General features: G+C 45.9%; 3 protein-coding genes across 27 annotated transcripts in view; 2 read left to right on the top strand and 1 right to left on the bottom strand.

The window, feature by feature from the left end:
- Positions 1–3,048, top strand: part of WNK1 (WNK lysine deficient protein kinase 1) — a 99,729-nt gene extending 96,681 nt beyond the window's left edge. For all 9 annotated transcript variants that reach the window (XM_033056999.2, XM_033056998.2, XM_033057000.2 and 6 more), the window contains one exon: positions 208–3,048. In XM_033056999.2, coding sequence (XP_032912890.1) covers positions 208–522 — 315 coding nt within the window. In that variant the 3' untranslated portion in view covers positions 523–3,048. The remainder of the gene's footprint in view (positions 1–207) is intronic.
- Positions 2,140–18,113, bottom strand: RAD52 (RAD52 homolog, DNA repair protein). 5 transcript variants are annotated; one of them, XM_033057064.2, is made up of 13 exons: positions 18,036–18,095; positions 15,950–16,038; positions 12,648–12,733; positions 11,277–11,378; positions 10,625–10,718; positions 8,742–8,809; positions 8,383–8,501; positions 8,225–8,300; positions 7,147–7,343; positions 6,804–6,940; positions 6,110–6,190; positions 5,397–5,624; positions 2,140–5,154 (listed from the first exon to the last, which is right to left on the bottom strand). In XM_033057064.2, exons 3-13 carry the CDS (start codon positions 12,729–12,731, stop codon positions 5,096–5,098), a joined length of 1,245 nt encoding a protein of 414 aa, XP_032912955.1. In that variant the 5' UTR covers positions 12,732–12,733; positions 15,950–16,038; positions 18,036–18,095; the 3' UTR covers positions 2,140–5,095. The 5 variants fall into 5 exon arrangements, with proteins under 5 accessions (XP_032912955.1, XP_032912951.1, XP_032912952.1 ...); XM_033057060.2 differs by having other exon boundaries at positions 2,140–5,157; XM_033057061.2 differs by lacking the exon at positions 15,950–16,038 and having other exon boundaries at positions 2,140–5,157; positions 18,036–18,113.
- A 190-nt stretch (positions 18,114–18,303) lies between these two features.
- The window catches only part of ERC1 (ELKS/RAB6-interacting/CAST family member 1), a 282,848-nt gene continuing 278,184 nt past the window's right edge, over positions 18,304–22,967 (top strand). For 12 of the 13 annotated variants that reach the window (XM_033057010.1, XM_033057019.1, XM_033057014.1 and 9 more), the window contains exon 1: positions 18,304–18,376. The gene's annotated coding sequence lies outside the window, so the exon portion shown is untranslated. Of the gene's footprint in view, positions 18,377–18,531; positions 18,570–22,967 lie in introns of those variants that run through there. The other variant, XM_033057011.1, reaches the window with a different exon arrangement.

Here is a 22,967-nt window from a genome sequence, read left to right on the forward strand (position 1 = left end):
ACAGCTGGAGCACAGCTGGGGCAGCAGCTCTAGAACGCTGCTAGCTGGCTCTGTGTGTGGAAGATGTACTACCTGCTCTGGAAGGGAAGGGGAAAACGCAAGGGAGAGCCATTTGGCCTTGGAAATAGCCGTGGGGAGCAGATTGTGGGCTGGTGGTTTTTAAAGCACAGTTGTGTAATTTCTCTCGGTGGTTGGATTATCTTTCAGGGCCCTGGAATGGCAAGAAAATTCTCGGCACCAGGTCAGCTCTGTATCTCTATGACATCTTCCCTGGGTGCTACGCCCATCCCTGCAGCATCAGCTACCTCTTTAGGTCCCTTCAGCAAGGCCATGTGCCCCCCCCAGCAGTACGGTTACCCGGCAGCGTCCTTCCCCCCGCCCTGGAGCGGGGCAGGGGGGCCAGCACAGCCTCAGCTCGGCCAGTTCCAGCCCGTGGGTGCCACGTCTTTGCAGAGCTTCAACATCAGCAATTTGCAGAAGTCGGTCAGCAACCCTCCAGGCTCCAACCTGCGGACCACTTAGCCACGCTCGGAGACCCTGCTGGCTACACCTCGGGACAGGACATGGGGAGGGAGATGGGCCCTGTATCAACTACTAGTGCTGCAATGAACTGGTAGCTTGCCAGACTGGGAATGAATTTCTCTTTTCCTACCATTGCTGTCAACTCTGTAGCGGGAGTTTCCCCACACACCTGGAAGGGGGAGGAGGATGATCAGCATCCTTGTGATGGGACAGTGCTTTTCACTGAGGGGGGCTGCTCTTGTGTGCAGTGAGAGCTGTGAGGAGAAGCCATGGGGTCAGTTCATACAGTCTAGCTGTAAAATTTTTCCTGGTGGGAGAGCTGAACCCTAGCATGAGGCTTTAGCACACTTCTCGCCTCTTCCTGAAGAACCAAGATCAGGAAAGAGCTGTCCAAATCCCCCTCCTCTCCCTCTCCCCAGTCAATCGTATCTGGCTCTGAAATGATGGGGCACACTGAAAGGACTTGTGGTGCAGCCCATGCTTGATAGGTCATTACTGCTTTAAGTAAGATATTAACAGCTTTGACTGCAGCATTAGAGCAATTTAAATTGTTAAAAAAAAAAATTTAAAAGTTCCCTGCGGACATGTACTTACCATCAGTTTTGATGTGGAAACACTGTGATATATAAATGTTGTTGGACAACAGTAGTTTAAAAATGAGTGGAATATAGAGGGTTAAAAAAGTTAAAAAGAAAAAAATGGGAAAAAAAGCTAGCTATATCCTTATACTTATTGGAGACACTTTAACTTTTTCCTTTGTATTTTCATTGTATTAGATAAATAAATGTGAATGTAAAATTGTATAAATTAATGTACTTGAATACTTGTCTGTTCTCCCAGTATGCTTGCTGGATATTTTAGTGCCTTGGACTTCTCTTGCTTCTGCAGTTTAGCATCGTCTTCCCAGCAGAGCCCAGGTGGGCAGAGGGCAAGTTGAAGGGCAGGATGTTTGTGCCCAGTGCCCGGGACGTTCCAGGCTCCCGCTTTTGGAGCAGGAGCGTGGAGGGGAGGTCACCGAGGCCGCGGGTCGGAGCAGTTCTGTGTGTGGGGAAACTTGTCCAGGCGGGCAGAGCTGAAGGTGTGGGGTGACAGGGGCCAGGTGGGCTGGGACAGAGGGATGCAGGTGAAGCTAAAACGAGACTTAACCAATCTTGGCTCTGGAGGCAGGAGGGCTGGGTCAGAAACAGAGAGGGCATGGGGAGAACGTGTATCTTTGGGAAAGGCCAGACTTAAGATGCAGTTTGACTCCACCTGCGAAGTGGTAAAGATGTTTGGTCAGGATGTGACTTGAGGGAGAGGTGCCATTGCTCGTTGGCATGGGCTTGTCTGCTGGGATTGCTTTTCTTACCTTTTTTTTTTTTCTTTTTTCTTTTTTTTTTTCTTTTTTTTTTTTCTTTTTTTTTTTTGGTAAAATTCATTTAAGCCAGGAACAGACTGTCCTGGTGCAACGTCCATTGCCGGCAATGGATGTACTTGAAACAGCCGGCATCAAGAAGTTTCCTCTGTCTGTCTTGGAGGATTTACAATTTTGTTCACTCTTAACAAATTTCAAGCTGGTACCAGGACTGTCATTGTCTGTCACTTGTCACCTCTTAGTACCTGTACTGTATCTTCTGCTTTGGTCATTCTCCCTTTTCGTATTTAAGAAATACTGGTTTCCTCTTCAAAGTCAAAATAATACCAGCCAGTATTTCTGTAGTGCTGCAAAAAGCTGTGAAGGATGAGGGTGCAGCTTTCCTGGTGCTTGGGAGCAGCTCACCAGTGTCCTGGAGGCTGGTGCATCACAGGGGTGTTTCTTGTCCACGTTTGTTTTAATCTCAGAGCCTGTTCCCTGCTGGGGCCTTAACAGGGACTTTTTGTGTCTGCAGATGTTCTCACTCTTCCATTTTCACAAAGAAACGTGCGAGATGCTTTGTGCTCCTGTCCTTTGTTTTGCAGCAGGTGTGGCAGCAGGGCAGGCCCGGGCTGGAGAGGAGCAGCTCCGGGAGAGGTTCAGGCACAGGCTGGAGCTCCAGGGGCACACGGGAGGCTCCGGAGGCTCGAGGGGAGCGGGAGAGCAGCGGGCCCGGGGCTGAGGTCAGGCAGGAACCTCTGAAAGGATGCATGGGTGCAGGGGAGGCTCTTGAGCACGCCCAGGGAAACAGGAGTGGGACAGAGCTGAGGCAGTAATGAGTCAAGGGCAATATTCATGGCAGAGAAACTGGTCAGCTGGATGCAGCACATGGTTATTTAAATTTGATCTAATAAGTTTGAGGTCGTTTTTTCACTTAATGTTATGCAAGAACTGGTTTTATTTACCATTGATTTTTTTTTTCCTCCCTCCCTCTCCTCCTGTGGATAAATAACTGAAGTCTAGAGGAATAAACTAATGCTACTGAACTGTTAAATTATTTTGTTTAATATTACACTTTGAGTATCTTTTTCCACATAAAATCTGTTTCTGAATTACAAGCGTTTTCTTTACATTATTTAACAATGTACACTGTAAAAATAAAAATAAAAAAAAATAAAATTAATTGAAACTTTGGGCTTCCCTGGCTGTAGTTAGTTGTGTTTTCCACAGTTGGTGGCTGTCCCCGTGGAAGCAGAGGTGGAGGGAGGGAGTGTCCTGGCAGGTCCTCTGCCCTTCTGGCCCTTCTGGCCTGGATGTGAGCAGGGATGTGCTTCCATCCTGCAGGGCTGGGAGAAGGGACTCCTCAACCACCTTAAAAGAGGAATCCAATCCTCGGATTGGAACTGGAATGGTCAAGAGTGAGCAACTTCACATCGTCACTCTCAACTGCAGACTTACAGGAATTTGGTATTTCTAAACACTTAATTGCTGCAGCATTTCTTTCCATTTTAAGAACAGCTTCTGTTATGAGTCATGCTGCGCAAGCCTGGAAGGGAAAAAAAGCTCCCAGTAGAAGTTTTCCTGCCCTTTTCAAAGGGACCAATCCCGAGAGGCTCATGGCAGTGACCATGTTAGAGGAGGCACAGCAATATTTGAACTGTTTGCAGAGCCAAGGAAACTGAGGCTGTTGCATTTCTGTTTCAGACTTGGGAATTTTTTTTCATTGCAAAGGTTTGGGGCAGTTTGAATGCAGTAGTTGGGAAGGTCTGCTCCCTTCCTAAGCAGGTATATGGTTTCAACAGCGAGGGTATGACTCAAACATGTGGAATGTGCTTCTTCCCTGAGCTTTTCTGGAGGCAGCACTGAATTGGCCAGAAACAAGTAAGGGGAAATGTGGAACTGCTTTCTAGATTTAATCTATTACTGTTAATTACGGCTTGTCCTGTCTTTCCATGCTGAAGTCAGTCCCTGTTCTTTGTCCTGGATAGTAAAGGATCTTTTAAGGGAAGAGGACTGATTAAGTGATGAAGACAGAGTAGGAGAAAGAGGAATAAATGCTGAATATTCCAAATGTCTTTTAGACATTTAGACATTTAAGACAGAGCAGTGAGGCAAACCATGGCAGTAAGGTCCCGTTTGAGGCCCGAAATTGATGTCAGGGTTGGCCTAGTCCCAAAGTTTGTGTAAATTTTCCTGGTTTTCCTCTAAACTTCCAGATGTGGCATCATTCTTGCCTCCCACCACGGCCTGCAGGGGACAGCGGCACCACTCCTGCCACAGGAGCCTGAGCCCTGCCCTGGTGCTGCCCGGAACTGCACGGGACAGAACCGGCCAGCCCAGAACTCCTCCCTTCCTGCACGGAGCTGCTCGAGACATGGAGAAGGGAGTGTTCTTCCAACACTGCTTACAAATTCTTCCTTTGGCCTGCTCATTAGAAGGACGGACCAGCTTTTGGCTTTGCAGTAGCCCCTGACCCCTGTGAGTTTTCTGTTTGCCCATCCTAAAGCAAAGGAGGCCGTGCAGGTGCAGTGCTGCCCCTTCATCTTCAGCAGGGAAGGAGGTGGAATGGCTGGCAGGGCAGAGAGGCACGAACAGCTCCCAGCGGGGTTTGGTTTTTAAATTCATGTTTATTTCTGTATTGAAAAGGGTTGAAAACGTGTTTAAAAACAGCAGCGCAGCTCCCATTCATGTTCCAAAGGACTGGAGCAGGCTGCTGTGTGCGGGCTGGCAGCAGCCCTGACTTGCTCCTGCCCTGAGGCACAGGCTTGGGAATGGGAACAGGCTCGGGAACGAGGGGCTCTGCCCCGGCCATGCACACACGGGGCAAAGGGGGGATGCACCTCAGCCACAGCCACAGCTTGTACCTTCTGTCCCCTGGCCACCACCCCCTGCTCCCCATTCTACTAAAACTCTCTCGTCTCTGTGCTGGAATGCAGCACTGAGACAAGGGAGAGACAAGCTATTAATTACATCTCATTTTAAACAATTCATTCTCTTACAATTTACAAGTAATATCCGCCAGAAGTCTCGTGCTGCAGAGCACAAGTAATGGCATGGTTATAAAAAATGCATCTGAGATACATAATAATTTAAGAGTACGTGAAGTTCTTGCTGATTGTATGAAACTCTTCTCTGTTGCTTCACCACAATGTACAGCAGAGTCCATGTGACACAATTTGGAAAGCCAGCTGCAGCCTTGTGATGTAATCCATGACAGAGGCACAGATCCCACAAGGTGCCTCACAAAGGTTCCAGCCTCCTTTTCTTCAAGCTCTGACTTCTCACGAGTGGGCTGTGCCCTGCTACACAGGGAGAAATTGAGAAATGGACATTTTTTATCCTGCCTCTAAATGTGTTCCTCAGCTCTTTTTCTAACTCTTCCTTGATAGGACAGTAGGATGGAAAAAAGCAGTTTTCCAAGACCACTGTCCCAGCATCTGCAGCCAGGTCCAAAAGAAAGGAATGTTTCTCCCACTGGACTTTGCCAATCTCCCAAGAGCCCCTGTGAAGCCAGAGCTCAGTCACTTGAGGCAGCACCTACCTGGGGTGTGCTGGTGGGCACAGCTGGTGCTGGGGGCTGCAGCAGGGGGCTGCAGCTGTGCCAGCCTGGCAGCAGCTTTGTGCTGGGTGCCCCTGCGGGGTGTCCTGCTGCGAGTGCTCATCTGCTGATGGCCACTGGGTGTCTCAGGTGCCTGGTGTGCAGCTGAGGAGGGCTCTGGTATTTTGGCACCCATGCTCTCCAAGGAAATGTCCCAAAGTTCAGGATCATCTGGAAGGAATGAGAAGGGGATCCATGACACAGTACTGTACTACAGGAATGGCAGTAGCTCCAAGAGCAGCACATTCTTTTCCTACAAGCAGGGAGCACTATAAAATGTAAACTAAAGCATCTCTTGTGTCAGTGTGCAGCAGGCTCCTACCCCTTGTGCAATGTGCAGGCACCACAGTGTGTGACCCAAAGATCCATGGTTATATTGAGACAAGGCACACCCCAAATTCCCCCCAAGTTCTGTGTTGTACAGTATCACCTCAGGAAAAGGGTTTAGCAATAGGTTAAAAGCCTAAGTGTGAAACCCCCCACGGTGATGGACATCATCTCCCTGCCACTCAGGCAAAGTTTGGATCGCTAAGGTCAGAATCACACTCACACTTCTGTTATTCCAATTCTTCTTTTACCCTTACACTGTATTCTGAATTAACCTGGTTTAAATGCCAATGATTTAACACATTATTGCTCATCACTCTTTGGCTGACCTGCAAAGAACTCCTCTTCTATTGCCAGCTCCTGTTGCACTTCTGCTGCAGTGCTGTGCTCTACAGCAGGATCAGATGTCGCTGCAAGGAGGCAACACAAGAAATGGTTAATACCAGAAATACAGAAACACCCTTTGGCTCCTTCCTAGCAGAGCAAGAGTCTGAAGTGACAGCCAGCACTGCCACCAGGTACCCTCTTTCCTCCTACTGCTGGCTAAGGCTTGGAAGCAGAGTGTGGGAAGTAACATTGTGTATCTGATGACATCGGATGAGCATTTGTGCTACTTTACTGCGGTTTCAGCCTGTCCATCTCCATTTCCTGCTACTACACGGCCCCAGACTTCCCTGTGAGCCAAGGGCAAGGGATCAGTAGCTCAGGCAATGTGTTTGCCTGCAGCTACCACAGCCAGGTGCTGCAGGCTCAGCTTGGATGCAGCAGGTTCATGGTGCTGGCCACAGCTGCTTTAGGGTGGCTGGAAAGTTGCAGATTTAAGGATGCAGGTTTAGAGCTGACATTCCTGACACTTTGGGAACAGAGGGGGGAATGTAGACAATGCTGCTGTCTGTGGCCCCAAAGGTGTGTTGATGGCACAGCACAACAGCACATGGAGCTGGCCAGGCTCCTGTACCGTGGGTAACCTGTGCCTGCCAGCAGCTCTCGTGGGAAGTGCCAATTTGGAATGCCAAATCTCACCCTGTTTGCTGCTGGGAGTAACTTCTGCGACCTTCTGCTTTTTCTCCATCTGCTCCCGGAACTGCTGCTGCAGCCGCTTCTGGCGCAGCTTCCTCTGGTAAGTGGCATCACACTCCATGGCCAGGGAGTCTGTGCTTCTGTCCTCCCCACCAGAAACACAAAGTTAAACAGGACCTCAGCAATTACATTTTGTGAAGAAAAAAATTCATTAAGAAATAACAGTAAAGAAAATCCACTGAACTAGTGTTTTATGGCATCTTTGGAATTGAGCTATCTACATGTTTTTAAGGGTCCAGTAACTTCTAATACAACTTAAAAAACGAATTTATGACAGCAGTCTCACCTGGGAGCATTGGGCTGTTTCTGACCTGCTGTCACTACAGCAGCCTCTGTCTGGCCAGGCTTACAGCCAGGTGTCACCTCACAGTGCTGCCTCCCTGCTGTGTTCTGCCTTTCCACATAGCTGCTGTATCTTGCTTTCTCTATCTCAGGCTCATAGTCCTGTATCTTAGCTTTGACCAAGTCTAACTCAGGGGGTACCTGGTAAAGGAGAAAAAATAAAAGGTTCAGAAATTGCCATCATCAATTTAATGAAATAAGCACTGGTTAAAAATCTGTTTTGTTTGCTCTGAGTTGAACAGTAAGTGAGAAACCTGAAATGCTATTTCAGAACTCAGTAATTCAGTCAGTTAATCATTGAATTCCTGTGACTTTGTGTTGGTTTAATTGTTCAGGGCTGCAGGGCAGATGGTGAAGTCTCCCCACACTGCTCTGCAAACGAGAACAGCTGTTGGTGATCGATGCAGGATTTTACAGCTTCTCACAGCCCTACAAGGCTGCTGCTGAGTGAGTTTGTTTTACCAGTCCCTTTTGCTGCTTGTGCTAAAGGGCAAGGCCAGCCTTTACTGAGTTCTGAGGAAGGTGCACCATTCCTATTTATTAAAGATGGGATGTTTTGGCTCTGTCACCTTACAAGTTTGTGGTAGTGCCTCTAACAGGTGATGACCAACCAGAGACCTGGGCCATCTTTACCTGGTGAGGTGTCACTTAGGATCTGCTCCTACAGTGTTTGACAGGACTGCCTTGCAGCTCTAGGCCTCTAGCAGAGTTTGGCAAGTCCTACTGTGATTGAAGGCAGCTTTGCTATCAAAGTCCATGGATCAGCAGTTGCAGAAGGCTTCCTTTTCCCTAATCCACACGGCAGGTCACTGCCTAGAAGGCTCCTGCCCCCAGCTGGTGCACAGCAGGATCCGTGGTGGCTCCTGAGGTGCCACTTCAGGAACACTCTGCTTTGTGTGTGTGAGCTGTCTGTTAGGAAGGCCTCCCAGGAATGAGAGGCAGTGATAGCACCCCTGATAACCTCTGTAGTGCAGGGGCAGTGGGAGTTCTGCAGCCCCTGCTCTGCAGCCCCTGTACTGCACCTGCCGGGGAAGCTTGTTCACGGCTCGCAGGTAGTCCTTGTCCAGGATGCAGTTCCCAAGAGCATTCCCAAAGCACCTGAGAAAGAAGAGGGCTCACTGTGACTGAAAAACCTTCCCACAGATCTTCTGAAAATGTACAAGTGCTCATCTTCACTTACTTGAGTGCTCTCTTCAGCCCATCTGTTACTGCCTCCTTTCTTGCCTTTTCTAAGGACAAGGCTTTAGACTTCAGGCCTTCACTGACTCCATATCCCACATCTTCATGGTATGACCCATCCTGCAGTACAAGTTCAGACTTTAGGGGATTAGATACATGCAGGTGCTGTGCTTTCCCAAGCCTGGTTACTTGCTCTTGGCTGTTTGTTCCACAGCAAGGTCAATGTTTAGGACACCAGCAGGCTCCCTAATGCAGAGCAGTACCTGAGGACTGTGCTCTGACCCGTGCAAGGACTTTCATTCACAGCTTCAGGCAATTGCTCAGCTGCAGTCAGAGCCAGCAAAAAAAAAAAACACTTACCTTAAGCTGAACTTTCACAAAAGCACAGACACCCACATAGAACCTGCCATTGTTGAGGTCAACGAAGTCTGGAAGGAGATTTTTAAAGTGTTAATTTATAAAAGCAATAGTGGAAAAGAGACTGTTGTCTATGAAAGTAATTTCTTTCCTATGATCTAGTAGAAGTCTGCAGTTTGCAAATAATTTGCACAAGGTTTTATCATGGACAGGATGCCTGAATTTCTAAGGAATTTGTAGTTATGGCATTATCTGAAAAAGGTAGAAGTTTGAAGGATGTCAGTCCTTTCTTGACTGAAAAGGGGGGGAAAGAAAACCGTGGTGCAGAATAGATGGAAAGCAATGAAGTAAGTTGTTCTATTTCTAGAATCTATCAGCCTGAGTTAAGAAAAGATTTCTGAAGGTGGGGGAGAAGGTAATTTAAGCTGCTGCTGTGCCCTACTTCAACAACCAGTCTTCAGCATAAACACAGCAGATCTGCAAACAAGGACAACACTCCTCTGGCAGGTACTATTTCAGCTATCAATATGGAAGAGGCTGAAGCTTTAAGATCACCTGAACACCATGTTATAGTTGAAAAATTTTCCCAAAGTTTTCTGTTGTAGAATCCTCAGTACTATTAGCTACAAGAGAAATCTGCAGAAGAGGATGGTTCCCTAAAGATTAGAGGAATATTAACTGAGACTATGAACTGGTTATTGTCTAAAAATTACAGGTGAGTATGAAAGTTGGCCCAGGACTGCTGGGTGCTAAATAGTTTAATTGTAATTACTCTTGACTGAGTGTACTCACAGAGATCAGAGACTTGATTAGACCAGCTCAAGAATAATCATAAACCCACTCAGAATAATGACTATGACAGATCTAAAATGAAAACAGAAGTGTGGGGAGATAGGTTGAAAGGATGGTACAGAAGGCAATCTCTCCTGATGAATTACAGCTGTACTGAGAGTGGGAACAGCCCTGCCTGCCCAATGAGTTTGGGTGTTACAAAAGAGTGGGTTAGCTGGCCACTAGTTGCAGTTTGAGATCCAGAGTCTGCTGTACTTTGGGATTGTAGTTTGCTGGCCATGGAGGAGGAAGGGACATGTGGTCATGCAAGGGACAGACAAGGTAAGAAGATGCTGTGTGAGGGACAGACAGGGTTAGGTGGCTGGGAAAGGGACAGGTTGGGGTTTAGCTGCTTATGCAGAGAGGAGAGAAAGAGTCAGTGCTGTGTGAAGCTGCCCATGAGGAAAGGAGTCAGAGTTGCCAGAAAAAAGTTCATTCAAAGAAGACATGTGAAGTTTCTAATAAATGACTGGTGGTGATGCTAGTCCAGTCTGTCTTGACACAATTATGATACAGAAGCTTCGTTATTATTTAATTTCTCTGGTTTTTATTGCCTGTTAAGACACCTGGAAGTTACTCATGCCTCTGCCCAGGTGCTTTGAAGTGATGAAGTTGTAGCAGCTGAGGTCTCTTGGTCTGTTCAGCCTGGAGGAGGCTGAGGGGAGACCTCACTACAGTTACAGCTTGTGTGGGGACGAGGGGGGCAGGCTCTGATCTCTTCTCTGTGGTGACAGTGACAGCACCCAAAGCCTGAAGCTGTGCCAGGGCAGGTTTAGCTTGGATATCAGGAAAAGGTTTTTCCCCAGAACTGGGCACTGGGCAGGGCAGGGTCACAGCACCAGCCTGCCAGAGCTCAAGGAGATTTGGACAACGCTCTCGGGCACGGTGTGACCCTTGGGCTGCCCTGCGCAGGGCCAGGAGCTGGACTCAGTGATCCCTGGGGATCCTTTCCAGTTGTGTTCTGTGATGGAAACCCTGACCCTCATCTGAGTGAATTTTCCTTCACAGTGGAACAAGAGGGAGCAAAGACTTCTTTGCCCCCGGGAGGTCCTTACCAACATTCTGCTGAGTGACTGAATGAGCCCAGCCATTGAAGCCAAACATTTCATTGGCCAGACTGATGACCTTGTGGCCCTCAATGTAGCAGACCTGAAAAGAAGAGCAAAACACATAAGAATATATATATATATATATATACATACATAGACTTGTGCACACATCTCTGCACACTTTATTTTTAACAGAGATTACACATACCCATCTTCCACTGAGGAAACCCACTTAAGTTCAAGGTTCAGATAATGTGAATAAAAGGCTGATGGTGCATTCTCTTCCAGCAAATTTGGTGGGGATTAATATAACAACAAACATGACTTGATCAACAGAAGGCAGAGTGGGCACTAAAGACACTTATATAATGTTTCATGTAATCCCATTCTGGGAAAAAATAGGGAAAGTATCTTAGTTTTATACAGGTAGATAAATATTACTTTGTAAAGGATGAAGCACTGAAAAATTAACCATATTTTTAAGTGTAAAAGGAAAATCTGTGGCTCAATAAAAGCCCGAACTTATGCTGTGCTCACTTTGCATTCACATCTACTAGAGGGAAATTACCTTAAAAAAAAAAAAAAAAAAGGACTATTGTACCAATTTAAACCCTGGTTTTCCTGTGAAAAATTGAGTTGAAACATTGTTTGTTCCTACCTTTTGCCCTCCTCCTGCCTGCCGGCTGCTGATGTAGTCTGGGCCCAGCCTCTGCCGCAGAGCGTGCTGGATGGCTCGGTACTCGCTGGCTGTGTACTGGTACTGGGCAAAAACAAGCAACACACATCTCATCTCCCTCTTTCATCCCCTCTTCTCCTAACAGCACTGCTTTATCCCAGTCCTTCCAGCATGTGCATGATGCATGTTTTGGAATTGGGATGTAACAGGCAAGGGAACACCTCAAGGTACATAGGTGCATTAGACTGTTCTTTTTTCCTCTTACTCTTGATGGATACAGGCATTAATTACTGAGCTGCAGCAATTATTTTTCATTAATAATCCTAACCACAAACACACATGTAAATTTCTATTTTACTACTTAAAACACAGTATTTCTGTGACCAACAAGAAAGGTGTATTTAAAGACTCCAACAAAACTGAAGATGAACTGTACTCCACTGCCACATGTCACCAGGGCAGGGAGGACAGCGGCTCAGGAAAACAGTCAGAATAGGAATTTGAGTTATCCAGTTTCTTTGGATACCTCCAACATCACTGCTATCATTGGAGCCTAAAGTGTTATAAGTGTAAGTTTGTCATAGTAGAAATCCAATTTACAAAATGCAGCAAAGCCTAAATGTATGTTTAAGGATTTGAGAACTAAAAAACTCGTGTTGTTACAGCCTGAAGTGGGACAGAACACTTAAATCATAAATAATGTGTATGTATGTACTGGCTGCCCTAACAATTCAGCAGAACACAGAATCTTCTCGTGCATTTGGTTGCCATATAAATTCTGCCAAACTGCTCTAATTTGTATTTGGTTCTATTTAAACTTAAGAGTAAAAACTTTATCTTTTTCAGATTTTGAATGCAAGCCTGTAACCAAAAAAGCATAAGGAAAAAGGGAGAATGCACAAGCTGGTGCCACGTTCAAGAACTGTGTAGAAATGCCTATCATGGAGAATTCGGCACCAAAAGGTCTGTTCGGTCCAGATACAGTTTTCTTTTTTTTCCAATTATTTTACAACTTTTTGAAATTATTTTTTAATAACAGAAAGTAGTTGGCTTTTCTGAACCTGTACTGAGAATATGTGTAAGCGAGACTCAGGCCATCTGGGAGCAAGAGAGAATAAAATGAGACCCACTTTGAAAGTTCAAGATTTAAAAACCTTTTGAGAAGAATCCAGAGCAACTGATTATAACTCAAGGCATGCCAAGACTATTGCAGAGAAAAAATGTGAAGTACAATAGAGTGTAGCATGATTGCAGTCTTACTGTACCCAAGTTTAAAAGGAATAAACATGCAGAGCAGATTTCCAGTAGTGTGAGCCTGCAGCTTGCATTCCCTCTTGGGCAAAAGGAACTGACCTGTCCAAAGGAAGCCACTGAGTCCAAAGTGTTGGAGCAGCAGCTGCTGCTGCTCTCACTGTCCTTCCCCTGGCTCTCAGGCATCCCTAGAGATGACAGAAAATATAATGACTGAAGAGAACAGAACTGACAGTCATATGAAGACATCGCAAAAAGTTTATTCTAAATATCACACTGGTAAAAAATTATAAATGTAAGTAAATGTGAAGGCCATCTGATATTCTTCCCATGCCAGGGAAGGAAAAAGAAAATAATTCCTTCTTTCTGATTATTCAGCACTGTTTTCCTGGACCACTTTCCATATCCATTAAAACTTTGATAAAAAGTGGGGACAAGTTTCTAAAACTTTACTCAGCCTATGCCCTGGCTTGTCAGTTTTATTTCAGATTGCTGTTTGGACTGTAATCACCCTGCCTGGTACTATATGGTACCACATAAACTGTGCTGAGCTGAGAACTGCAGAACTTGGCAGAACTGTTAAGAGCTGGTACCAATAATTCAGCAGATGGCAGCCTTTTCCAAGCCAGCATCCAACACTTCCCAGCCCTGTATGGCCACTCCCCCTTGGTCTAGAGCTGTGGGCCTGGGGAGATTGTGGACCCAGCTGTGCCAGGGGCTGCAGCAGCACTCTCAAATAACCCACACAATATATACATAAAAATAAAATCCTTTCCTGGATTTGCACCAATGCTGAGCACAGCCGATAGCCCAGCACTCAGACTTTTGTAGGCAATACAAATACAAGGCAAAATCAGACATACAAGAGAGCTGGAGATGTCAGAACAGTTTGAGAAAGCCTAAAATCCTCAGCAGAGAGCATGATTTGCCAGTCAGTCAGCACTCTGCTTTGCTAATGCATTCCAGGTGTGGCACTTTTTGAAATAAGTTGTTTTTCCAGTCTCTAAGCAAGAAATCCAAAGTTTACTGAGGACTTGGCAAGCAATTTTCAGAAAAAGGATATCAGTTGTTTCCTTGGCAAGTGTGAGCATTGGCAATTATGCCAAGTGCAGCTAAAATTCTCCTTAATTTTGGTTGGCTAGAATTAGTCCTTTTTGGTCCCAAACTTTTATAATTGTACAGTGTTCATACACTTGAATGGATTTCAGTCAGAAGTTAGCAGCAATTTGTAAATACATTTGGCTTTGGAAAAGAGCAAATGGAAAGCAAAATTACCAGGAGAAATTGTGATTTAAGCAGGCTATTTCCTCTGCTCAGCAAAGAGTTCACAGCATGGGGAGGGAGACAATTAGGGAGACATAAATAGGGTGTGTGGCCAAGGGAATTTAAATTTGAACAATGCTGTTGCCTCCACTCACACCCCCAAGCTGCCTCAATCAGATCTTAATCACTGTGAGCCCTTGGGAAGAAACAATGACCGAATGTCAGTTGCCTACAAACTCTATGACCAATTTATGCAAAGTAGGTGGGTGGCATTTTATAGCAAAAATGATTAATACTGGTTTTAATTCAAATTCTTCAAGCTTTTATGTGGTGTGCACCATTATCAGTATAAATTTAGTTGTCAGTGGTTATTATTCAAATGATGTGTGAATCCAGTTTGAGTGAAGGAGACACAGGATGCCAGTTTAGTTTCAGGCTTTACCTGCAGGAGCAGCTTCAGCTGTGAGCCTTGTTTAAAGCCAGCCCTCCATCAGAGCAATGTGGGGGATTTTGCAGTTGGGGAAGTGCAGCACAGCCAAGCCCTGTGTCTCAAAGCAATTGAATGAGCATTTCAGAGTGACAGAACTTCGATATCAAAAATTATTAGAGTAGGAGCTGGGAAGAGAGAGAAGTTAATTCTGGAAATGGAGCTATAAATCTATCTTGGTGCAGGAGGCAGGGAAGGCAAGGTGCTTCCATTCCTCACTGGAATACTGTTTCCTCACTGCCCTGCCCTCTCCCCACAACGTTTTAACTCACATGAAACATTAATGCTGAAGTAGATAATAAACTACTGACTGTAGTGCCCAAGAGCCTCAGACACCCTCTGGGGCCAGGGCTGTAGTATGAGGCTGCCTGACTCATTAACCAGTGTTTAAAAATGTCCTATTTTTAAACCAGAAAGACTAAAAATTCAAGTTCAAATATGCATTTGAATATACAGGATGATACAAGCAGTTTATCACTTTAAAGGCACGTAGGAATTATTACAATTTATTATCTCTGTGACAATGGGACCATTATTTGCTGTTGACAGGGAATTCTTTTGAGTTTAGCTGGTAATGTTCTCAGGAAGTATTTTAGTCACTGAGAAAGAGTGCACACACGACTGGAGCTGCTGCACTGTGCTCTAAAACATTGCCCTGACTAACTACAACAGGTAAAGAAACTTAACAGCTTTTACTACTACCATATTTAGATCTTGTCTTTCAAAATTTGAACACGTTAGGTACATAACCAGGAAAAAAAAATCTCTGTTTTGGGAAATTGGATGTGAAATACTAATTTTCAACAGCACTCTACAAGTAGGTATTTATTTGCATGGTGGTGAAATTCACCACTGCTGAGAAAAAATGTGTGTGTACACAAATTGCTGTGCAGGAAATAAACCCATCTTCCAGAACAGATAATCCTGAATTTAATCTGTTCAAGTCTATCTATCACTGTGGGGCTATGGCAGCAACACCTTCATCTGCCATGATTGTGTGGACATAACTCCTAATTTTCTAACATCCTCCCACACCTTTCTATCCCACTGTCCATTACTCCCCATAAATTTATTGTGCTCCTAAATCATGTCTTTTCCTACCAGTTCTGCTCTGCCTTGACAAACTAGGTTTCTGAGCCATGCCCTGTGCTCTGATCCTGTGGTGGGAGTGCCAGTTCCCAGTTCTCCTCACGTGTGGGGTGGAAGGAGGCAGTTCTGCATCACTTCAGAATAGTTTGCATACCATGCTTTGTGCATGCTTCATGCTTTCTAGCTCAGCCAGAGAACATGGCTGTTCCAAGGAATTCATCTCAGCATCCCACAAGCTAAGACAGGACTTGAGCACAGGCTGTGAACATCCAGAGGGCTTTTCATTCATCCTTGCTCTCTCCAGCTGGTAAGCTTCCTTCACAGAGAGGCTTTGGTCTGCTGAGTGAAAATCTTCAACATTCTTTCAATAAATGCAATTCCAGCAAGAGCAAACAGTTACACAGGCAGCAATAAGTGATTTAGCAAGCACTAAAGATAATGCCACATACTTAACCCCAGGTTTGTACTACTCTAAAAAAAACATTCAAAAACCTATACAAGTTTTGTATTTCTGTGGAGTTTTCTTTCCTCTGGGAACCCCAGAGTATTTTATAAGTTGATTTACCTGTTATGCAAAGGCTGTTTCAACACAGAGCTGAGGTGCCTCTTTCAAGTGTAATGGGGCAGATGTTCCTAATCCAGGCCTATGCTTCTCTACAGTTTTAAAGGAGAGGAAAAGAGATGATGCAATTGCTGGTAAAATCTGCACACAATACAACTCCCCAGTTTTGATTTCTGATATTGCTAGGTAAACAACTTTGATGACTTGAGAAAAGTGAGGTAATGTTCTGTTAACTCCAACAGAAGGAAAAGATAGTGACAGGTCAAACATGGAAATGCAGGGGCAGCTCAGGAGACTGGGTGTCTGCTGCTTTCCCAATGATTAGAAATCCAGCCCAAACTGCTTAGTTTATCATGTGTTGCTGTGTTTTAGCCTGCATATTTTTCAAGTTTTGTTGGTTCTGTCTCCAAACATTTTCTTTAATAGCAGTGCTGTGTGTCAATTACCCCTTTGCTATGTAATTTTGTTGGCTGTTTTCAAGTCCACTGCCAATTTTTGCCTTATAAAGGGTCCAAAAAAGTTTCATTAGTTAAAAATGCACCAGCAGCATCCTAGGAAACAAGTAATTCCAAACAATTCTAAATTTGAAATACATTTGCTTTCCAAGAATATAAATCCTGTTTAATTTCTGACATTTGCATAAAAAATATTTCATTAAAGGGATTGAATGGTACTCCTGCACAAATAATCTTTTCGCTATTATAAAAAACACCTGAAAAACAGTGACTGAGGTGAAAGAAAAGAGAAACAACTGTCATACTATTTTTTTCCAGCTATGAAACAGTAACACTTCACAGTAACAAAACCAATGTTGAACAATTTGCTTTTCAAGGAGTCTCACATGCATGCAGGCAGAGTAAAAGAAAAGAGCTTGTTCTGGAGACCAGACCAGGCAGGAATATTACTCAAATATCATAAATTATTTACATGGGCAGTTCATTCTAAAAGCCTGTCAGATTGATTTATCACCACATCATTTATGTACAAGTCACTTCAGTCCTTGCAAGGCAAAGACAGCAGGGTTTTTAACCCAAGACTGATGGTTTGGGACTTGCAGGTAAAAGCAGAAAGCCTGCAGATTTCCCAAATGCAATTACCAGGCAAGAAATTAATCCAGCCTGGAAATGAAAGCATCTGAAGTGTGTGAGCACCGTGGGAGTTCTGTCACACTGTGCAGCACAAACCCCACGGTGATCACAGGCACAGATGACACTCCTGGCAGCAAGACCCTATTAAGATGACACACTAATTAAGCTGGGATGAAAAAGCTAAGGCTCTTAAGCTCTGTTTTGCTCCAGGTTGACACTTGCTGATTGTTAAATGAAAAATCATTCACCCTTGAAATTGTTAGGATACTTGACGTATGGGCAAGCCTGTGTTTATTCCCATCCTTCTGCCTTCTTAGCCAGCAGTGTAAGTATAAATTACCTCTTTTTTGGGGGAATACTTTAGGAATGACAGAAGAGTTTAGATACTATAGCATGCACTTAGGTGCACCATAAAACTGAAATTAATTTCAAATGGACTCTGCTTCTACAGTTGAAAGAGAAGCTTGGGTTATCGAGACCTCAGTGGATATCAGCCTGCCAGAGATCTAAATCGGAATATAAATTGAAGTTATAATATATAAAATGCAATAATATAACAATATGTAACATATACAATATAGGCAGTATATAATATGACGGAATAATATAACATAACTACAATATGAGCTGTATTCATTGCAAGAAGATACTAATTGCAACAGTGATAAATTACATGTCAATAAGCGTCATTCCTTGTGTAGCCTGACAGACCTAACTCATCTGCCATAATCTCTCACTTTGTTGTCCCCTGGGAGAAAGGAAGTCAGTGCTGCTGTTGGCTCCTTACACCCCGAAATCATTGCAAATCCATCTTGGAAGGAGTCTGGATGGATTGCTGTCTGCCCGAGGCTCCCTTAGGAATCACCGGCCCCGCGCGCGCCCCTGGCCCGCCGGGCGGTGCCGCTCAGCAGCCGCCCGCAGGGGAGGCCCCGGTTGGGTGCCGGGTTGGGTGCCGGGTTGGGTGCCGGTTCCCAGCCCCCGCCGGGCCCTGCCCGCCGTACCTGAGCCCTGCCGCGGCCCGTTCGCAGTTCCCGCCCGGCGCGGCCGCTACGGCGCGGGAGAGCGGCCAAACTTCCGCGGGGCCGCGCGCGGGCGGTGACGCGCGCCGGGGGCGGCGCGGGGCGGGCCGAGGGAAGCCCCGCGCGGCGAGCGCGCGCGCCGGGGGCGGGGCCTGCGCGTGTCTCGCGCCGGGGGCGCGGGAGGGAGCGGCGGCGGAGAAGCGGCGGGAGCGCAGCGCAGCCGAACCGAGCCCAGCGGGACCGAACGGAGCCCAGCCCGGCCCTGCCCAGCGCGCCGGGCGCGGCCGACGCCGCCCGTCCCCTCCCCGTGGGCTGACAGACAGGTGAGGGGCCGCGCTCGGGGCGGCGGGGGTCGGGTTAGCTCGCCTCGCCGTCCGCTGGGGGGAGCCCGGGGCGGGGCGGGGCCTGCGGGCGCCGGTAGCGGTGGGAGCAGCCGCCGCGCTGGGCAGGGGCTGCGGCGGCGGCCGGGCAGGGTCCGGCGGCGGCGGGGGCCGTGGCCGCGGAGCTGCCGCGCAGGTGGGTCCGGGCCCGCGGGCGGCTCGCCCCGGGGCTGCGCGGGCTGTGGCCGGGCGGAGGGAGGGGGCGGCCGGACGGGGTGCCGCGGCCTCTCCCCGCCGGGCCCCGCACGTTGTCACCGCCCGGGGCGGGGCGGCCCCGATCCGGCGCCGGGGAACCGCGGCGGGGCGGCCACATCGCCCCGCGGGCCCGCGTCCTGCCGGGCACTGCTCGCGGCCGGGCGGGGTTCGGTCGTGCCTCGCACGGGCGGTCATTCCTGCTCTGCCAATTCGCCTTCCCGGCCGTGCTTTTCCGCCCCTCCTCATCCCGCCTGTCCTTGGGAAGCGCTCGCTTTTGTTATCTCAGTCACCTCATCCGAGGTAGTGGGGAGCCGTGTCTTTTGGCGGTGCTGGGTTTTTTACATTTTCTCTGTGAGCGCTGCCCGGTCAGTTTCTTGTGTTTTACTGCATCTACTACGGAGCAGCGTCAGCTGACACGGTGCTTTGTTTCTGAGGCTGCTGCCATCCTGAAGCCCGTGTCAGGGATTGCTGCCCTTCCACATCTGTCTCGTTTGTAGCGTGAGCTCTGAAGACTGGTTAGGAGACAGGCAGTTTATTTAACCTGGAATGCTGCATGTGGTCTGTAAGCTTCGCGTTATGGTTTGCGCTGATAGCGTGTGAAATGTTTTAAAGGTGGAAACTGGAGAGACTGGGAGATGCAAAGATACAAAGAAACACCTATGGAGGTGCTGGTGGGAAGCAGTATAGAAGCCGAGAGAATGAAAGCAAATGGATAAAAATAGAATTGTTCTGAAGAACAATGTGTTTTTTACATTCTGTCCAAGCACGTTTTGGAGTATGCAGGGTGGTCGTAGCAGGATAATGTGTTAGCTCAGCTCCAACAGGCTGTAACCACACAGAGTTGTCTGGTTTGGCTGTGGGCTTGTGATTCTTTAACAATGGCCAGCTGGGCAGGGATGTCTGCAGCAGTAACCTCCACCAGCTGCCTGCCCTCCTTTGCTCCCTGAGATTATTGCGTCTGTAGCTGTAGGTGGCTGCACACACATCTCCTGAGCACAGCCTGGCACGGTCCTGGAGTTGGTGTTGGGAACGGCAGCAGCTCGCATGTGTGCCCCAATTCAGGGTCAGTTATGAGTCAGCACCCTTCGAGCCATTCCAAATAGGATGAGGAGAGAGAAATCACCACCTTGCCCGTGCTGCTGGGACTAGAGTTGGTAGTGAAATAGAGGATTTTTTTTTTTTTCAGTAATGGAAGTGGTGATTATTTAGTTAGCAGCTGTGCTGAATGTAGTTCATTTCTGGAAGCACAGTTCGGAACTTAATCAGAGAACAGCAGTTCCCAGAATAGCCAAGTCTATGCCTGCTATAGCATCCAGAAATTTGGAATTGTCTGAATCCATCAAGCTGGAAGAGGGGCTGCAGCTAGAAAAAGGTTGGGATCTGCTGAATGAAATGTGAGTTTGATATAATTTCAAGTTTTTTCCACCACTTCTGGGAAACAAATTTAACTGTAATTAAATCATTTTTGGGATGTTAGCACAAGCCTGAACTGAAGAAAACCTGCTCTATGGGTTGTAATAAAGCATCAAGTTTTTCATAATTTTTAGCATTCTTTTTGATCCTGTCATGAGCTTTTTTTGAGATTGCGTTCACATAGCTTTTCATCTGTACTATGTGGCTAAAGGCCTGATTAGCAAAAAAGGCAGGTTTCTTATTTATGTGGCCTATTCCCTTTTACTGAATTGCAAATCTTGGTGATGAGAGAAACCTGACTTTTTTTTTTTGAGGGGACCTTGGTATTATTGGTTTTTTGTTTGTTTGTTTGTTTTTCCTTCTTTCTTTCAATTTGCCAGATCCTCAGTTACTGATAGCAGTTTTGTGCTGCTGTATGAACAGAAATATTTCACCATGCCATTGTAACCAGTGCCTGAGTTCCTTGCTGCTATTCCTTACTGTGTGAAGCAGGATACTCTCCCATTGTTATCTCTCATCCCCTCACCACTCCCTCTTTTCAAGCCTGTTCCCCTGAAAACCTCTCTTGGGTGAGAGTTTTGTTTCAACTCTTACCTGGCTAAGCCACTGGAGAATTGTGTTATACTTGGAGGGTCTGGCTTGTTTTAGCTGAGTGTGGTTTGGTCAGAAATGTAGGTGTGGAGAGATGCATGTGGGTTTTTAAATAACAGAACTAAACCCAGAGTGTGGGTTCTTGACCCTTGCTGGCCACCCTGCAGTGTTGCAGTAGTAGAGCAGGAGATGCTAGAAAATGCAGTGCTGATTTAGCAATGGTGATGTTTTCTAGCACGTGGGTTATGTCAATATCATTAGCCCAGCGTTGTTGTCAGGGTGAGATTATGATGGAATTTCTGTAGCTGGAGCATGCTTTGCCTTGCACTGTGATGTTGCCCATGGTGACTTTAGGCTGGCTGTCTGCATGTGGTTACTAGTGCTTCTAGGCACTTCTGGGGTTCTGAAATATCTTTAGTGCTTTTAACATGTTGTTTCTGCTATTGGGAAGTGGGTTGTTGATTGCATGCCACCTGTGGGAAAGAGAGAAACAGCCATGGATGGAAACACATAGGGTTTACTGACTTAATACTCTGAAACAAGCCTATAAACTCTTTAGCCATACAATGACAGAAAATTAACATCTACAGGTCTTCAATCTCCTAGATAATTAGAAGAGTCAGAGTTATTTAATCAGTTTATCCCTAGGAAGAGTTATATGTGATATAAGCGATATGTTGAAGTTCTGACACCTGTTGCTTTTTGTGTTTTGCCTTTAAAAAGGGCACATGACAATTTTTTTTTCCACATCTGCTTTAAATTTAGAGACTTATAATTACGTCCCAGTCATGGCACAGAAGAAATCCTGGTGCACCTAGCCAGACTTCCTACACATGAGTAAATAAAGATTTAGCTGAAATATTTATTATAATAATAAGCCTTTTTTGCGGGGGAGGAAAGGAGATAGAAAGGGAGCAGAACTGTAATGGTGACATGAGGTTGTGCTGCTGTCAAGACTTGCATTATTATAAGTATTAGGGGTATTATAAGAAACAAAACTTGATGTCAGTTCAAACTGCTTTTGCAAAGAAAGTGCTGTAGAGTAGAACAGAGCATGTGCTGTGTTATGTCCTTGTTGAGTAAGTAGATCCCATGAAAGGAATTGAGTACCTGCGGAAAGCAATTGATTTGGAAATTGATGGATGAATATTTCTGGCTCTCATTTGCTGGCTGGGATACCTTGTAGGACTGGGAACAGAAAGATGTCTAAAAAGGAGAGGGAATCAAGATGTTACCATGTTCTGTGGTGACTTAAAGTGTATGGGTGCCATTTCTGCTGACCTTTCAGATGTAAAAAGTGTTTAACAGGAATGTCACTTGGTGTTTAGAAACAAAACGCTCCCTTGACAAATGAATGCTTTTTTTCCCCCTAAAACTGCTAGGGTCAGGGTCGATGACTTGCTTTTCACAAAACCTTTTTTTTTTTAATATGTCAAAGTCACCTTAAGAATGTTGGGGATTTCTGGGATGCTTTTGTGGGAAGATTTCTCTGTCTGTGTGTATGTTGAAGAATGTATCAATTCACATTTTGTGTTTGGTGAGACAGAGCAAGGGCTCTGTTACAGTCAGTGAACCTGGCAGATGTGCAAGTAGGTGAACTTAATTTAAAGAATACAGAATAAACACCACCACCATCCCCCCAGCTTTTAAAAAAGATTGGATACAAACAGATGGCAGTGCTACTGCATTTATTTACGTGCTCTTTAGCAATGGGAGACAATCCTAATATGAACGGTTACTCTTTTTGTCTTATTTCTGTCTTAATTTCATTCATCCTTATTGCTTTCTTGCTGTCAAGGCCACAAGGACATTTTGATAAACAGCCCTGAACTCCATGGGTTCAATGCCTTGTGTACAGCATTGGCTGGCTTGCAGTTTATAGAATAAACTTCCTTCTGTCCTTTTTGTGTCTAGTAAGTCATGAATTTAAGGTGAAAAGTAATGATCCTTCTTACCCTCCAAAACTAGGCAAACCTAAAATCTACAGAATAGCCCTAAGAGACAGAGGCTTCACACTTTATATAAAAACTGATGTAGCAGCCAGAGGTTTTGTAGCTCTGATGCGGACTAGGAAGTAACAGGAATTCATTTTTTCTCTTGGTTAGTACACCTCTAAGTTGGGGTGAATCATGTGAATTCTGTCATTATACCCCCGTTTGGATTCCTAGCAGGGTTTTATTGGAATGTAAGCTTTTCTTTGTTTTGGAATTCCATCTTTCCTCCCTGCCCTCCCCTCTGTTCTATCTACTCTGCAGTCCGTGTCCTACTGTGTAATCTAGACTTACTTGCCATTAACTATTCGGGTGTGAATTATGTAAATGGGAACAATTGCTAC

The sequence above is a fragment of the Catharus ustulatus genome, chromosome 4 (assembly GCF_009819885.2).
Source record: "Catharus ustulatus isolate bCatUst1 chromosome 4, bCatUst1.pri.v2, whole genome shotgun sequence".
Taxonomy (NCBI): Eukaryota; Metazoa; Chordata; class Aves; order Passeriformes; family Turdidae; genus Catharus; species Catharus ustulatus.

Coding starts and splice junctions, on each gene's coding strand:
- RAD52 (XM_033057061.2), bottom strand. CDS start 12,731: ATGCCTGAGAGCCAGGGGAAGGACAGTGAGAGCAGCAGCAGCTGCTGC. Junction 8,301..8,382: donor GGGCTGAAGAGAGCACTCAA/GTAAGTGAAGAT, acceptor CTTCTTTCTCAG/GTGCTTTGGGAATGCTCTTG. Junction 5,158..5,396: donor TGCCCACCAGCACACCCCAG/GTAGGTGCTGCC, acceptor CTCCCTGTGTAG/CAGGGCACAGCCCACTCGTG.